Source organism: Protopterus annectens, chromosome 5.part0 (assembly GCF_019279795.1).
Source record: "Protopterus annectens isolate FY-2018-M chromosome 5.part0, PAN1.0, whole genome shotgun sequence".
In the NCBI taxonomy this organism is placed as follows: Eukaryota; Metazoa; Chordata; order Ceratodontiformes; family Protopteridae; genus Protopterus; species Protopterus annectens.
In genome coordinates, this window is record NC_056735.1 from 1,179,041,374 (window position 1) to 1,179,059,060 (window position 17,687).

At 39.8% G+C, this 17,687-nt stretch overlaps 1 protein-coding gene across 18 annotated transcripts in view; it reads right to left on the reverse strand.

Moving 5' to 3' along the window:
- KIF1A (kinesin family member 1A) overlaps positions 1-17,687 on the reverse strand; it is a 2,189,582-nt gene that overhangs the window by 95,740 nt on the left and 2,076,155 nt on the right. For all 18 annotated transcript variants that reach the window (XM_044071047.1, XM_044071036.1, XM_044071035.1 and 15 more), the window contains 2 exons: positions 16,297-16,368; positions 13,007-13,131 (listed from right to left, as the gene is read on the reverse strand). In XM_044071047.1, coding sequence (XP_043926982.1) covers positions 13,007-13,131; positions 16,297-16,368 — 197 coding nt within the window. The remainder of the gene's footprint in view (positions 1-13,006; positions 13,132-16,296; positions 16,369-17,687) is intronic.

A 17,687-nucleotide genomic window follows, 5' to 3' on the forward strand; every position in this document is an offset into this window, starting at 1 on the left:
CAACATATCAAAGCTTTTACACCCTTCCAGGTGCCATATGTCACACATATGTCCTCCATCCATGGTTAAGGTACATATATGACATACAAGCATCAATTCTTAAAACTGAGTTGCCTCAGAAGAACCAGCACAACCCTGAAGGAGAAGCAAAGTCATGTACATCCAGGAAAGGAGGAGGAAGAAGAAAAGAAAGTAAGAAAGACCACCTTGTCCAGAAGGTGATCCTTCCTTATCACTGTTTCAGTATTCTTTACATCCGGGAGAGTACAAAAACTACTAGAGACGATGGGAGGAGAAAGCCACAAAGGGGCCATCCCAAAACCCATGAAGGATGACCCTGGCAAAACCCGACAAACAGAAGACCAAGTAGCATCTTCCAAAATGGATCTAGTATCCAGACCCTTGAAAAAGGCACCAGAAGAGGCAACTGACATGGCAGAATGAGCATGAACAGAAGAAGAGGAAAGCTGCTTACTATGAAAATAGCAACAAGAGGAAATGGCCTTGGAGATCTATGAGATGTTTTGCTTAGAGACAGCCAAACCCAATTTCTTGGAATGAAAAGAAACAAAAAACTGCTCAGATTTCCAGATATAGTTTATCTTATCTAGGTAATACCTAAGTTGTCTATGTAAATCCAAGGTGTGAAGAATTTTCTCACTAACATTCTGTGGAGAGGGGAAATTGGTTCAAAGACAAATCATTAACCACCTTGTGTGTAAAAGAAGGATTAGTAAAAAAGGTGGAAATGCTATGAGTGCCTGAAGTTCAGAGACCCTCTTGGCAGAAGTAAGAGCTGCCAACAGTACTGTTTTCCAAGTACAGTACAGCAAGGAAGAGGAAAGTGCAGGCTCAAAGGGAAACTAAGTTAATGTCTCAAAAACAAAATTAAGGTCCCAAGAAGGATGAATACACTTTCTTGGGTGCCTAATATGAAGGATATCTCTCAAAATTTGTGTAACTTTAAAACAAAAAGCAAGGGGTGGATTCAAAGACAAACATGCAGAAATGTCCAACAAATGAGCTTTGACAGATGAATATGCCAGACAAGAAGTGAACAGTTCACACAAATAAGAAAGGACCATAGGAATACCCACAGAAAAAGGGTCCAGGTCAGGCTGGAGACTCCAAACAGAAAATCTCTTCCATTTAGCTACAAAGGACTTTTTAGTAGTAAGCTTTCTGGCCTCCTGCAAAACCTGAAACGTGTTCTCAGAAAATTGGTGTCTAAAAGGAATCAAAACCCTATTAACCAAAGAGTCAACTGAAGAGTGGGCAAGTGAGGGTGAATGAGAGATCACTTGTCCTTTGTAAGAGATCCATCCCTTGAAGTAACTTGTGATGATTGCACCTGGCCAGATGAAATAAAAGGTGGAACCAATGTTATTTAGGCCAAACGGGAGTCAGCAGCAAGACTTTGGTTCTGTCCACATGATCTTGTGCAGGACTCTTGGAAGGAGAGGAAGAGGTGTATGGGTATACAGAAACATCCCCTTCCAAGAAAAATACATGGCATCCATTTTCCAAGCCAGAGGACTTTGCACACTGGAACAGAACTGGGGAAGTTGTCCTTTCAGAGGGATGGCAAAAAGATCTACTTGAGCAGTACCCCACTGATGTACAATGTGCACAATGAGCCCCCTGTAAAGTATCCATTCATGCAGATTTCTCCTGGACCTGCTCAAAATATCTGCCACAAGATTGTATTTGGATGGAGTGTAAACCCCACGAAGAAACAACTGATGATGGACTGCAAAATCCCAAGCCTGAAGAGGAAGCCTGTAAAGGAGGGTAAGACTTTCTGCCCCCATGTTTGTTGATGTACCACATGACTGTGGTATTATCTGTGAAGATCTGTAGGGGACCTGGAACCCGAAGGGAGTGAAAAACATGAAGAACCAGTATCAGAGCTCTCATTTCCTTTTTGTTGATATGGTCTGTTAGCTGCTGGGGGGACCAGAGACCATGGACCTTAAGATTGTTGGAGGAGGTTCCATAACATTGATCATACACATCCATGTACAGCTTCTGAATGGGGAGAAGAACTTGATAAGGCAGGTCTGGATTCAGGGATATCTGAAGAATCCACCACTAGAGCTCAAACATGAGGCAAGACAAAAGAGGTACAGGAAAATCCAGAGAAGGCAGTGCTGATGCCAAACAGACTTGAGGTTCCATTGAAATTTTCTTATATGAAGCTTGACAAAGGGAACCTTGGGAACAGTGTATGCCATGTACCCCAGAGCTTTCATAAATTCCCTGGCAGAAAAGACTGGAAGAGGGAGAAGAGACTGAAAAGAAACAGTGAAAAATAGGATCTTGGGAGGCAGAAGGCAAGCCTGCAGTGGTATGGTCTGAATTCTGAAGCCTAGAAAGACTTGGTCCTGAGAGGGGGTCAGCACAGACCTTTTGAGATTTAGGGTGAATTTCACACTGTGAAGAAGACGCATAGTTTAGCAGAGATCTTGAAGCAGGAGTTGTTGAGAAGTGGACAGAATCAATGGGTCATACAAATAAGGGAAGATATGTATTCCCTGAAGTCTGCAGAAGGCTACCACTGGGGACAAACTTTTGGTAGAAAAGACCACAGGACAAACAGAAAACTGATAATGACAGGAAGAAACAGAGAAATATAAAATCTTTCTGAAGAGAAGATGACTAGGAATGTGGAGGTAAGCATCCTTCAAATTTAGGTACACTGCAAAAGCTTGAGTAAGCAACAGAGGAGAAAAGCATCTGTAGTGACAGCATTCTGAAGGAAGGAGCCTTTGGAAAGGTGTTGAGAAAGGATAGATTCAGAATGGGCCTGCAAAACCCTTCCTCCTTCCTGAGAACCAGAAACATCCTTGAATAAAAACCTATGTCCTGCTGAGAATGGGGGAGGAGCAGCTTGGATGGTTCCCTGTGTTAAAACATCTTGGAAAAAAAAAAAGAAAATGAGGGTGCTGGCAAGGAGTAGGTTGGGAGAGGCCTGAGAAGAGATGAAGGGACTTCCAAACCATAAAATAACCCTTTTGGATAATGAAAAGATCTTAAGAGTCTGTGGTTATCTGTTGCCAAACTGGAAATGAGAGTTAACCCGAGGAACACAGGAATCTGGCCAAGGGGTAGAATTCAACATCAATCATAAGCAGATTTGTCATGGAGGAAGGGAAGGAAAGCTTTTGACTCTTACAACTCTAATAAGGCCTGTTAGCAAAAACTCCCTTGGAAACTTGCTTGCCACAAGAGGGCTGCCCAGGCTGTCCACAGACAAAGGAAGGCTTATATGGATAATTTCTTTGAAGCCTAGGAAAAGGAGAAAGAAATTCTTGTTTCAGATCCAGAATAACCTTACCCTTATCTTGTAGAGTCTTAAAGAGTTCAGCAGCTGCAGTGCTAAAAAGATTCTGGTTGTCTACAGGAGAAGCAAGCAATTTTGCCTTTATGTCTTCAGGTGGAGCCTGTAGATGCAACCAAGAGTACCTCCTCATCACAGAACCTGATCCAGCTGCCTTAGAAAAAACATCAGCAGCATTATAGTTGTATTTAGTAGAATGGAGATCCACCTGAGAAGCAGTACTCAAAGGGAAACAGCAGAAGTCTTTGGCTCAGAATCATGCATAGTAGAATACCCCCGAGTTTAGATAGAAGTGCCAGAACATACCTACAAACCTAGTCATATGTTTTGGTAGTTAATGGCTCAGAAGCATACACTTTTTTCCCATACCTGCCCATGGAACAGCTGTCCTTATCTGAAGGTAAATGCTTACAGGAAGACAACAACTTAGATGTTTTATCAGTAGCCATAGAAATAACAGCAGGGCCATAGGAATGGGTTTTATATAAAAACTTCTGAGCTTCAGGGACCTTACAGAACATGTCATTTTTTAGAGGCTGGTGTTTGGGAGTCAGGGGCTCGAGAAGCTGAAGAGAAAGCATCCAAAAGGGTATCCAGTACTGGAGGGACTGCAGAAGGTCTAGGAGAATCTATTTGTAATAGCTTACAATTCCTTTTTGGAAAATTAGACAGTTGGGAACAATTCCACTTAAAATGTTCTGTCATACAAACCACAATATCCCCAAAAGATACTTCTTCCACAAGGGATCAGGAAAATGAGAGTCTTCCTCTTCAGACCCCAGGGCAAGAAGACAGTGGATCTGAGAGGAGTAGGCCAATGACTCCTCGTCAGAGTCTAAATCCACCTCATCTTCAGAGGCATCCGATTCCCTAAGATGCTTTTAAGGAGTAGAGGATCAGAGAACAGAGGCAGAAATAGATAATCCTTGAGGGGGACTTCAGAGCCATAAGGACATTGAAAAGCCCGATTAAAATCTTGCCACTCTTTGTGTGGATCCTTAGCCACAGGGTCCACATGTCTCGTCTTCTGTTTCTTCTTTAAGAAAACATTAGCTTTAACTAGTCTTGGAAGGCCAGACCCCTGCCTAGATTCAGTGAGGGTGCCAGGCACCTCTTCTCTCACAAGTATCTGAGGAATCCCCCTAGGCCCCTCCGGTATAATCAGCTGTGGTTTCTCCTCCACATCTGTAGCAGATGGAGACACAGCCTCAAGAGATGTGCAGGTAAGCAGCCCGCTGCCTGCCTCCAACCAGGTTGTGACAGAGGGAGCAGACATAGGTAGTGAATGGTTATTGGGATCTTCATCCAACCTGATAGAGAATCTGGATGAGCCTGGAGAACAACAAAGTTGGAATGTGCCTTCTTGGCTTTTTTTCTTCAGAAGCAGCTGAGCATCGGGGCTGGTTGATTTGGAGACCATGATACCCGAGTAAAAAGCTTTAAACACTGGTTCTCCAGGTAAATGGAAAAGGATGAAAGACAACTGCAGAGAGTCTTAGCGGCAAACACCTGACAGATCTCACTCTGAGTATGGTCATGTGTAGTACCCAACAAAAAAGGCACTTTTTGTGTCTTTCTTTATGGGGGAATCTGCCTCCCACATTTACATTTTCCCTTCCTGGATGACATGCAAAATGCAAATGAAAGGAGAAAAAATTGGAAGGGTGCAATCCTAACAGGGCACTCATCTTTAGCAGGCTCAGTAGGTGAACCAGTTCTGTGAATGTCTTGCAGACTGAAAGCATGGTAGCATTTGGAAGGCAGCAAAGAAGTTCAGAGGATTAGGCACTCATACATAACATATGTACCTTATGCCTTGGATATAAGACATACATCTGACATACGGTGCCTGGAAGGTATAAAGGCTTTGGCATACTGGCTAGGTGTTTGACTATCTCTGGCTGGATATCCCAGGTGTAAAGCGTACTGCAACAATGATAAAGAAAGACGTCTTCCAGATTGTGATGGTGTAGCTGAAGATATAGGAAAGCTGAAGGAAAAAATAAGAGGCATACAATAACAAGAGGAAAAATGGTAAGAAAAAGTTCAATATCTTGAGGAAAGCAAGGATACTCTACAATCGGGTGTGCAGCAGCACAACAAGTAACTAATAGAGACAGAAAGACTCATAATCTGGCCACAGTACAAACTGGATGATCTTGAGAATAGATCCACAGATGCTGTAACATCTGTATCCTAGGCACAAAGAATGATATGCCTGAAATTATACTAGAAAACGCCATGCATTAACTGTTAGGTAAACAATTTAAGATATAAATGTTGCAACACCCCTTAGCTGACTTCACTCATAGCATTATGAAGGAAAAAGGCCCAGGTTGGAGGATTTCTGAGCAAGTTATACTTTGCCTATGTACTGACATTCTATGGTAAGTAGGACTATTAAAGTAATCCAGTTCAGAGGATTATACATAAAATACTGAAGACCTTTTCTGATTCTGTACAACCAACAGCACTAGCATAAGCACAAGCATAAAAAACACATATAAACAGTTGGGAATGGATGACTGAATTAGTTATCCTGCTGGCAGAGAGTACAGTGGAAGGGGAATGAATAAGGCTGCTAACAGAAAGACAGAGACTGGTTTACTGCAGAGGTTTGGCAAAGCAAATGTTCAAAGAAAAAAAAAAACAGACTGCGCTTTAAACCTCCCTTGAGAAATGGAATGGCAGAACAATCTGAGGAGACTGAGGGGAGATGCAGAGGTAAAACGGAAGCAAGGACCACCTGAGACAGAGATGCCAAATGGCAAGAAGACACAAGGTGAGACAGAAAACTCAGAGCAGAAAGCAAAAGGAGTATAACACTAATGCAAAACAAAAAAACGAACTCTGACCTCACCTGCAATCACAGCTAGACAAGCAAACAGCACAGTCAGTAGGAAGAAATGGTACTATAAACAGATGCAGTGATGACTTGAAGAGGAGACAGAGTTGTACATGGAGAAAGGAAAGGACTTCTGTATGTGGAGATAGCCACTCAGAAACGTCAGGGGACTCAGGTGTACAATGCTGGTTGCTAGCATGACTTACAAAAGTAGACAGGACCATGATGAAATGAGTGCTACAAAAGGAGGCAAGAAATCAGACGAGAGGTAAAAGACAATCACAGAAAGAGGGTAGGTATACAGAAATGGACAAATGATACCTAGCAAGGAGTGGCGAAATGGCTAAGTCAGGGAACGTGTGGCAATCACAACTGCCATCGAAGTAGTCTTCTTGGTGCTGCAAAAGGGAAAGAAAAACAGTTCAGAAGAAGTACCATCAACACATATGAGCATCCAGGAAGGTGAGACCATTTATATTTATAACAGACTACACAGCGATAAGAACTGTGAGGAGTCAACTGACAAGTTTCCAGATGTTAAACTGGAATTGAATTAATAACATGAAAAAAAAGAATATAACTTGAAAATAATATACAGTGGTGAAATGGGAAAGCGTGAGCTGAAAAGGAAGGTGGACTACAAAGTTCATGCACAAAAGACTTGCTCTCTGTTGTAAACACTTGCACTGGATTATGCTGTTCTGAATTGCATAAAAAAGAATGGAAGAGATAAAGAAAGAATACACACAGTTAAGGTAAAGGGGGAGTGAACAGAGTAAGACAAAACACAGAAGGATGAAAGGAAACAAAGCACAGAGGGGGACAAGGGGCCAACGTCCACAGGCAAACAGATCTTCAGACAGGAAAATGGTACAGCATACTACAGAGGCTAGAGGGAGGAGACCACATTTAAGTATTAGACAAGGAACCAGTAGTTCAACATAGTGGGTTGCTCCTGGGAGAAGGGGTTTGTCTGCCAGTAGCAAGGAGGGAAGAGGAAAAGACTTCTCAACCTGTTAATGCAAAATAATCTGGACAAAGCTTGACAAAATGGGGGGGGGGGGGTACAAATAGGGACATATTTTAAATATTGCTCTTATAAACTTAGAAAGTTACATAACAGAATTTGTTTTAATATACATTTCCTGAAAGATTTGAAGTCTGAAACTCAAATGTATGTCATTATTTAGTGACTTCAACCCTGAGATCATTCCAGTGATTTGCCAGGAAAAAATAGGAACAGGACAAAAATATGAGCCAGAAATCAGGACATTCTGCAAAAATATGTACAGCTGAGTGGTAGAAAGGTAATCAGTGGGAATGTAGAGGGGACAGAAAAGAATGAAATACATATAACCACATGCAGCATAAGACAATCTTCCAGTTCTGTATAAAGGAAAAAAATCATGCAAAGCTGAACTATTTAAAGGGAGAGACAGTACTGCTAGAAGAGACAAACATAGGGGGAGAAGATATTGTCTATAATATCCTAAATGAGAATTTGATAATAAAGCAGTAGAGAAGAAAAGAAGTAAAACTTCTGTTTTTAGAAAAGTGACGCAGAATGTAGAAGTGAGGGTAAAGAAAAGTGGAAAAGAAGATGGGTGGGCTGGCATGGGAAAATCAGCAGGGCCTGTCGAACCATATATGATAGACATGTCCCCAGCAAGGATGACAGAATGTTCTACAAAGGATTTTCTGAAGCATGGAAAATATGAAAGGGGTTACTACACCATGTTAAAGACAGGCTGTCTGGCAAAAAGTATATAACCTGAAGATAAAGAGAGACTTTATAGAAAACATGAGGAAAGGAAGGTGGGTGAACATCTGGAGGGAAAGGAACCTGCAGAAAAAAAAAGAGTCCACATTTATGATAAACTGTGTAACACAAGCCAGCAGATTCTGCAAAATGTTAGAGGAGAGCTTTTAAAAAGTGAAGGGAATTGAAATACAGGAAAGATGTACATCAGCTCATGCCCCGGTGGTACCAGCAATAGTATCAAAGGAGGGAGAACAACATAGATCAGGGTGGAGATGAGCACGCTATAAATGGAAAATCCCAAGGAAAAATAAACAGACTAAAGAAATGAATAGAATGAACAACAGCAGAAAATAAAATGAAGAGGAAAATATAGGGGAGCAGTGGTGAGATGGTAACAATGTCATACAGAGGGGGGGCGAAGAGCAAAGGATGGAACAACTAGGAAGCACAGACAGAAATAGGTTAGAGGAGAAGTTATCAGAGACCCAAAAGGAGATATGGAAGGAAGCATACATAGAGATCAGCTGACGTTGAAGGGCCAGTTAAAGGAGCCTTGGAAAGTAAAGTCAAAATAATAGAAACTGAACAGTGGAAGGATTATTGATGAGTAGTGAGAGAGGAAGCAGTGAAACCTTTATCAAACAAATTGTAAAAGGATGAAGGGAGGCACAGAGAGATACCTAGTTTGAGGAACAAGGGAGGTGGTAATAAGATTAACAGTTGACAAAACGAGAAAGAGGAAACTGACTGGTGAGTGGGAGCAAAGAAGGAAGGTTATGTAGAAAGTGTCACATAGCCATAGGCAGAGATTACATTCAGGCATTCCCATGGAAGAGGTAAAAAATCAGTAGTTGGAATGAAACAATGAAGTGTGGGAGGTTTGAGTGGTTTCATACTGGAATTTTGTAGATGGGGAAGGGAGACCATCTGGAAGACCCTGAGTGAGGAATATAAAAGAAGAATAAAATATTCAGGAAAAATATATAACATCATGAGGCCATACAAGATGGTAATAATTCTAAAAGAGGAAGAAGATATGGTAGAGGTGGGAAATGACAGACAAGCCTGACTTATGAAGCTGAAGATTAGTGAAGGTAATAACAGGGAGACTGGATGCAACCCGAGATGAGATATTACACAAAGGACATCATGACTTTATAAAGGGCAAAGCAGAAGAACGTTGGTGAGGGCTAGCAGAATTCCTGTACAATGAAGAAGGGAAGGGAGAGTGAAAAGGAGGAACAGTCCCCTTTAAATGGCAGACAGCATTTGATACAGTAAAATGTGACTTTAAAGTACTGAAAACAAAAGAAATGGACAAAGGCAAAAGAAATAAATGTTAAGGAACAGATGACAAACTTGGAAAAGGAAAAAAAACAGTACAATTAAGCTTTGCAATGTATGTGGATGACTGCATGTTTATGTGATATAATGTGGAAGAGGCACTAAAAAAGCTAATGCCTGTGTTGAAGACTTTTGAGGCAGCTGCTGCCATGAGATGAAATAAAAAAAGATAGTCCTGATAAGAGTAGGAAAGGGGAAAGGAAAATGGTGAAGGGTAACAGAGGAGGTGAAATACCAACATATCTATGGACCTACGTGGAAAACTCTTTGGATGGTACAATCAAGAGAAAAAAAAGAGATATAAAGGCAAAAACCTGGGACGATAACCCCCCAAAACAAATAAACAAACAAACAAATAGGAGGAAGATTTTACACAGCTAGAAATACTAAATGCAGTGAGAATGACTGTACTCCCAATTATAATGCATTCTTTAAGGCACCTGCCAATAAACCCTTGGGAGGAAGCTTTAGGTAATATACTGAAGGAGACTGAAATGTGGATAGAGGAAGGGAAAAGTAAAACATTGACAAGGGTTAAGGCCAGAGTAAGAAGAAGGAAAAGGGGCAGGGTTTACCCCACACTGCCATATATGCTTCAGCATATAACATCATCAGATGGGTAAGGGGGATGCTCTGAATGGGGAGGATGGGGAAAGTGAAAACTAGTAGCAGAATTTCAAGCAAATAAATAAAGAGGCATTGAAAGAATGGGACAGTATGATGGGGGAGGAAGTGAGGAGATAGCTTTGAGAGGAAGAGGACTGGTAGGAGGATAAGAACAAAACAAGAGACCATCTGGAGAAAATATGGTACAGAAATAGAATGGGAATCAATAAATCAGGGGACATGACTACAGCAGTTAAATCAACAGCACAGACTGCTCAAGGAACAACAGTGGAACAACTGGAGACTTAGAAACAGCAAAGAAATGGTAGGAAAGGAAAAAAGAGGAAGAAATTAGAAGATCACAAGGAACATACATACAGAATGATATATGAAGACCACAGAGAAAAGCAAGAAGAGGCAATCCTCAAATAACTAAGAAAAGGATGTGAAATAGAAGAGGGCTGGAGATAAAGGAAAATAGATCGGGAAAAACATTACAGTAATACAAGAAATGCAGAAACGTGCATGTGATTTGATACCAGATGACACATTATGCCAAAAAGGATAAAGGAAGGAAGGAAAATAACATATGTTAGAGACATGAGAAGGAGGGGGGATGATCCTCATGTATTGGGGATGCATCTTAGCACAGATGGCACAGAGTTCTGGAAATACGTAGGTTATATTTTGATAAAAAAGGAAATGCCTCATAATTCTGCATGTGGGGAACAGAGAGGAAGGAGAAAATGAAAGAAAGGGAATTAAGGCTACAGAGAAGATAGGTTGCTAGATACGGAAGTTTCAGCTCAGAAATGACAATAGAAGGCCGACATATCTAAGACTGAAATACACAAGAGATTCTTCAATAAAACCAGATGTATCAAGCCAAAAGAGGGAGGGGATAATGAAAGAGTAATGGGGCGAGGGGGAGGACAGGGAAGAAAGGTCAGAGTACAATGGCAACACAGCAAACCACTGGTGTTAATGAAGAGCCATTATGCATGTGGACTGCAAGTGCATGTAATAAACATGGCAAAGAGGAATGAAGGACAGCACCAGACCACTGATTAGTTATATTTCAAAAGTGAACATTGTATCAACAGCCTCATGCTGTAAAGGATGCATGTGGCTGAGGAATGATTTAGCATTTGACAAATAAAGTAGTCTGAGATTTGTAAGGCAAAGTATCTTAAAATAGGTTTTCACACAAGGAGGAGACAGAAATAAAGCTTTACTGCCTGAAATGCCAAAGGAATAAAAGTGGTTTATTCAGTTCTTTTGCTACTGACTAAAGAATTACTTCCATCTCATACAGTCTGTGCAGAGGAGAAAAGACACTTCCTCGCAGACTTATTTACTAGTAGAAGCTGCATCCTGGAGGCAGTGTGTATGTACTGAACAGGGAGTTTATTATACAAGTAAATAAACTGGACTGTCATCTGCTCAGTCATTACCAGTTAGAATAAAATTAGGAAACTACGCTAAAGAAATATACTAGTGTAAAACATTGTTATGTTTTAAATGAAGAAAGTTCCACTTAGACCCATTCTGAAGGGATGTAGTCTTAGGAGTTAAAAGACTTTTATATTTTTTTGCTTATTTTTGTGCTTGTTTTATGACATTGATGTTTTTCTGCATGTTGAATTTCTCTTTGCATGCATTTTTTCTGTAAGCAATTTCTGCAGATATGTATAAAATTTTACATAAACTGTGGTTTTATTATGTGTTTCTCCTTTAACTGTGATCCTTAGCATGTCATTGGTTGCTTAGTAATTGGATTGCCTATAACTAAAGGTTGTTCTTCTCTCTTGTGTATATGGTCTGATGAAGCAAAAGTGAAAGCACTTACCTATTTTGTTTGGTAATAAAACAAGTTTTTATCTTCAGCTGGTGTGTTATTCTGTTGGTCGTTTTGTTTTACATTTGGATATTGTTATGTTTTACTTGCAGCACATAATCAGAACATTGAAACATTTCTCATCAATACTGTTGTATTAAACTGAAAGGGACCCCTATGCCCTCTCTAACCATTGCAGTGACCTGTCCGATTAAACATTTCTTTGCACTGTAGAATTGCTTATTTAAGTAAAACCATTGCATTTGCATTTAGTTTCATTGAAATGTAATGCTTTGAAATGTCTAAAAAATTAGATTGTACAGGTAATTCATTAATTCAATAGAAGAATTTCTTATCTCAGACACAGAATGGAAAAAGCTAGGTACAGTGAAAAGGGAAGTTTTTGTAAGCAATAGAGTACATAAAAGAAAAGAAAATATGAAAATGGCAAATCGGGGCACTATGTGTGATAAAAAGCAATCCTTAGAAGGCACTAAAGAAGGCCTCCAGAGTTCCCAGAAGACTATATTGGCACTGGAGCTTCTTTTGTTATCACTTTTACATTTCCAGATCAGCGTTGGTACTGATTTGAAACTAATTAAGGCAAGCTAAGTAGATTCACTGCTTATGCATCCATTCATTTGCAAGAAATAGCAGAAATAAAGGTATCTAACATTAAAGTGCCTTTCACTATTGCAATTACAGCCAAACACTAGAATCTTGCACTGAATGCTTGTGCCTCATCTACCAGCATACTACTTACATTGTCTCCAGGCCTGAGAGTAAACTGGTAGTTTCTAACTTGTTAAATCCAAACGAGAAACCACAAACCAAATAAAAACCGAAGGCAGCTGGTGTGAAACAAAAAACAACTCCAAAGATATTGTAATAGCACTTAATGCACAACTGTTAAAAACAATCACTTGATACACTTCAAAAAGACAAGATTAAGCGCTTTCGTCAGAAGATGATGATGTAAGTGCTATTACAATATCTTTGGAGTCGTTTTTTGTTTCACAGCAGCTGCCTTCAGTTTTTATTTAGTTTCTAACTTGTAAATCACACACACACACACACACACACACACACACACACACACACACACACACACACACACACACACACACACACACACACACACACACACACACAGACAATATTATTATCACAGGCCTAACAGTGCAGAGTCAAGCAAGCTAATTAAACAGATGGTGGTCTGCACTGTGACTGTCAGCTTAAAAAGCAAATGATGGAGCCCACTTCTTGTCTTACCTGATGTCAGTGTTGGCATAGCGACCCTCCACAAGTGATGGGCATGTGGAGGAAGGTGTGAGGGTGGAGTTTCCTAGCACAGGCGTAGATGCATCTCTCATCAGGGTGACAGACATCTCAGACAACTGAAAAGGTAAGAAAAGACAGTGAATCACAATGCCACATTTTACTGGCATCTAGAAGCATCTTGTCATCTCAAGTCCTTGGGGTCATTCTTCTGCCCATAATCTTGCATGCATCCTCTATTAGTATAAACTGAATTTAAGGAGCCCCAGGAATGTTACATTGTAATTTTTTTTTTAATCTAACGATGCACACACCCTTCCCTTCTGCCTCACTGAGTCAGACGTGCAATGATGTAAATGCATGGAATGTGGATGCTGCACTGCGGATGTCTCTCTCTGCACCTTCTCACTTACCTGCTTGATACCTGCACATATCACAGGAATGCTAGGTAGTATAAAATTCATCCCCATTCTTATGAAACTTCTGCTTCAGTGTCAAACTGTATTAAGGTGTTCTTCACAAAGCATACAGTAGAAATTTAAAGCAAACATAAATATGCATAAAAAGTAATAAATCACTTATACACACTCATTGTGATATTATCTAACTGATTATTATCACGTAGACTGTTATGCTGCTGTTGAACACCATCTCATTTTGTATACTTACATGATTATGCATCACACCTGTGGAACCAACAGCAGTGTCTAGGAGGCTGAGCACAATGCCCAAGGTGGGCAGTATGACACAGTGAGTTCCTTCAGATAAGAAGGACCCAAGTCATACAAGCCCAACTAAACTCACAGCAAGACCTGTAAAAATGATAAGGAAGTCGTGCAGCAGCCAGAGCAGTTGTGCAGTAATACACGGGTAATGAGAAAGTGCAGCTGTGCAGTAATACATGGGTAATGAGAAAGTGCAGCTGTGCAGTAATACATGGGTAATGAGAAAGTGCAGCTGTGCAGTAATACATGGGTAATGGGAAAGTGCAGCTGTGCAGTAATACATGGGTAATGAGAAAGTGCAGCTGTGCAGTAATACATGGGTAATGGGAAAGTACAGCTGTGCAGTAATACATGGGTAATGGGAAAGTGCAGCTGTGCAGTAATACATGGGTAATGGGAAAGTACAGCTGTGCAGTAATACATGGGTAATGGGAAAGTGCAGCTGTGCAGTAATACATGGGTAATGGGAAAGTGCAGCTGTGCAGTAATACATGGGTAATGGGAAAGTACAGCTGTGCAGTAATACATGGGTAATGGGAAAGTGCAGCTGTGCAGTAATACATGGGTAATGGGAAAGTACAGCTGTGCAGTAATACATGGGTAATGGGAAAGTGCAGCTGTGCAGTAATACATGGGAAAGTAAAGCTGTGCAGTAATACATGGGTAATGGGAAAGTACAGCTGTGCAGTAATACATGGGTAATGGGAAAGTGCAGCTGTGCAGTAATACATGGGTAATGGGAAAGTAAAGCTGTGCAGTAATACATGAGTAATGGGAAAGTACAGCTGTGCAGTAATACACGGGTAATTAGAAAGTACATCTGTGCAGTAATATACGGGTAATAAGAAAGTGCAGCTGTGCAGTAATACACGGGTGATGGGAAAGTGCAGCTATGCAGTAATACACGGGTAATGGGAAAGTGCAGCTGTGCAGTAATACATGGGTTATGGAAAAGTACAGCTGTGCAGTAATACATGGGTAATAAAGTACAGCTGTGCAGTAATACATGGGTAATGGGAAAGTAAAGCTGTGCAGTAATACATGGGTAATGGGAAAGTGCAGCTATGCAGTAATACACGGGTAATGAGAAAGGCCCGTTCTCTCTCAGATAGAATTCCATGTTCTAATGTCTTATGTCCGTGTATTAGCTACTCCTATAACTTTTCCACATCTTACTTTCATTGTACACATGCATGCATTAGATTTTTATTTGATACTGGAATGGTAAGCATTTAAGACAAAACACATTTTTCATATTGCTCAGTGTTTGCATGTGTATGCTTATAATGAACAATCACCAGTTAGTTTGGTCGAAACAAAACATCAAACAAGCTCATTGGCGATTACCATTAATCTCCACTAAGATTACAGAAAAAAGTGATCACAAATGTAAAGCAATAAGTTACATTTGCGATTAACAAATGTAGAACAAAAAACAACTTTTATATGGAGGGCCTCTTCCCCTTCTTCTCAGTATGGAAACACTGCCTCACGCCCTCAGAAATTAAATATACTAACTCCAGGGTTGCACAAACTTGAAGAAAGGGTAAAAGCCCTTGAATTACTTAACAGTTGCTCTAATGAACTTTGACTAGTACATAACTTGGCCAGCTGCACCACAGACAAGAATCACCAGAGTGTTAGCACCCAGTGAAATGCATGCAGCAATAAATCGTGTAAAACCTATATATATATATATATATATATATATATGTATATATATGGGTCTACTAAGTTCGAAAATACATTTCTTTGAACTCACACAGTCGACCCTGCGTTATGCGAAAGTGCACTTAATTGAAAGTGCACTTTTGCGAAACCCACTTCAGCGAACGGGCTACTACTGACTTTAGTGCAGTAGTTACAGACCTTAGGCTTAGGGTGTGGGTCATGGTACGGGGTTAGCTAGTAGGGCTTTCCCCTTACCATGACCTGTGCCGTAACCCTAAGGTCTGTAACTACCACACCACAGTGGAGGACATAGCATGTTTTCCTGCTGTCTTCCACTGTGATGCAATCCGTTTGTTGAAGCTGAGTTTGCGAAAGTGCACTTTCGAATAAGTGCACATTCACGTAATTGACCGGTCTACTGCTCTTTTTCGAATACATGGTATTCGATGAAAAGCAGTAGTCCCATATAGACATATATATATATATATATATATATATATACACACACACACACACACACACACACACACACACACACACACACACACACACATACACACACACAAACAAACATATATATGTTGTTGTAAGTATGTTGCTGTCACTTATTTCAGCATCATGACTGCATTTAGGGTGTTATTAGTATCTAAAAGTAACTTCTAGAAACATATTAAGGTACTGATACAAAGCAGAACATGTCAGACTTGGCATTTTTTAAGTTCTGAAGTATTGTATAGCGTATTAAGCTTTAGGCCATATGGATATGTTTCTTTTTTTCACACAGTAGCTTGAGTTATACACTGCAGGTTTAACAGTGCAGTGACAAAGTCTGCTTTTCTAAAATGGTAAAAAATGAATAGTGTAGAAATGAACGTTAATTTCTCTTACCTTGCTCTCACTGGCACTTGCACAAACGTGGCTATACTCCCGATTAAAGGTGTGAGTCAGAAGACGCAAGCACTGAAAGAGAAACAAAACAAAATTCAGCTGTAGTTATAATTCTGCTAACATCAAAAAGTTTCAAAGCACCCAAGGGGAGCTTCTTTTTTTTAAAAAAAAAAGATGATTCATTCAGAAGAACCTGCAGACGACATTATAAACTGAACTGAACAAGGATTTCTACAGTAGAGGGCACTACACATGTAAGACGAAGAATGTAGTGTACGCTGTTATATGTAATTCTTGTGAACAGTTTTACATAGGAAAAACTATTAGAGCCTTTCACAAAAGAATTTATGAACATTTGTCAGCTATTAAAAACAAAGACTTTAAAAATGCTCTGGCCAAACACGCAGATACATGTCCAGATTTTAAGAAATTGACTTTTTCAGTTTTAGAAAAGGTAAATGACAGTTTATTTAGTGGAAATTACAAAGTTAAATTGGAATGTAGGGAAGCTCTGTGGCAAATTATGCTAAGAGCAGATGAATTTCCAGGTTTGAATGAAGCTATCAACATTAAATGTTTCCTGCAAGCACAAAGGCTTTAGTAATGGAAAACATTACATACATAATGTTTTCTAACACTATTACTCTTCTTTTTGTGTTTGATGAATGAAATTTGTAACTTTAAGTGATGGTCACTAAGTGATATTTATTTGATTTTAAAACAAATTAACAGTTTAGTTTATAAGTTTAAATAAGTATTTACTTAATTAATTGCTTTGTGATTGGATTATTTTTTCATGTGATTTTTACTATTAAGTATTTAAATTAACAGTTTCTATATGTTTGTATTTTCTGAAGAAGTTCACAGTTATTAAAAGTGAACGAAACGCGTAATTTTGATTGATTTATTCCTGACTGTCTTCACCCTGTTCCATTCCTTGGCATTGTGTGGAGTTTACGAAGTTTTTGGTCATTTTTTTCTCATTTTGGTGTTTTGTTTATGTGCCGTAATGGCAGGCGAGGAATCTAGTCAGGATATATTAATGAATATGAGTTTGCATCCATTTCCTGAGTCGGGGACAACTCTTACTGACTTCATTACCACAACTATAAAAGAAGTCGTTTTGGAGACTGTAGCTCGGCAGATAGGACCTGGTGCTGTTATGAATGATTTTAACATTCATTCATCAAAAGCAGGAAATAAAGGAGGAGTTTCTACTTTTGGAGCCAGTGGAGAACAAGGTTTGACGTCGCCTGGGCAAGCAAGTGTGGTTGGCGTTGTTTCGAATGGTAGCGTTAACTGTGGAACTGTTGATTTACAAGACGCGGATCATTTTACTAACAGCAGGGTTACGGAACAGACTTTTAAAACGATGGACAATCCTTTTTCTC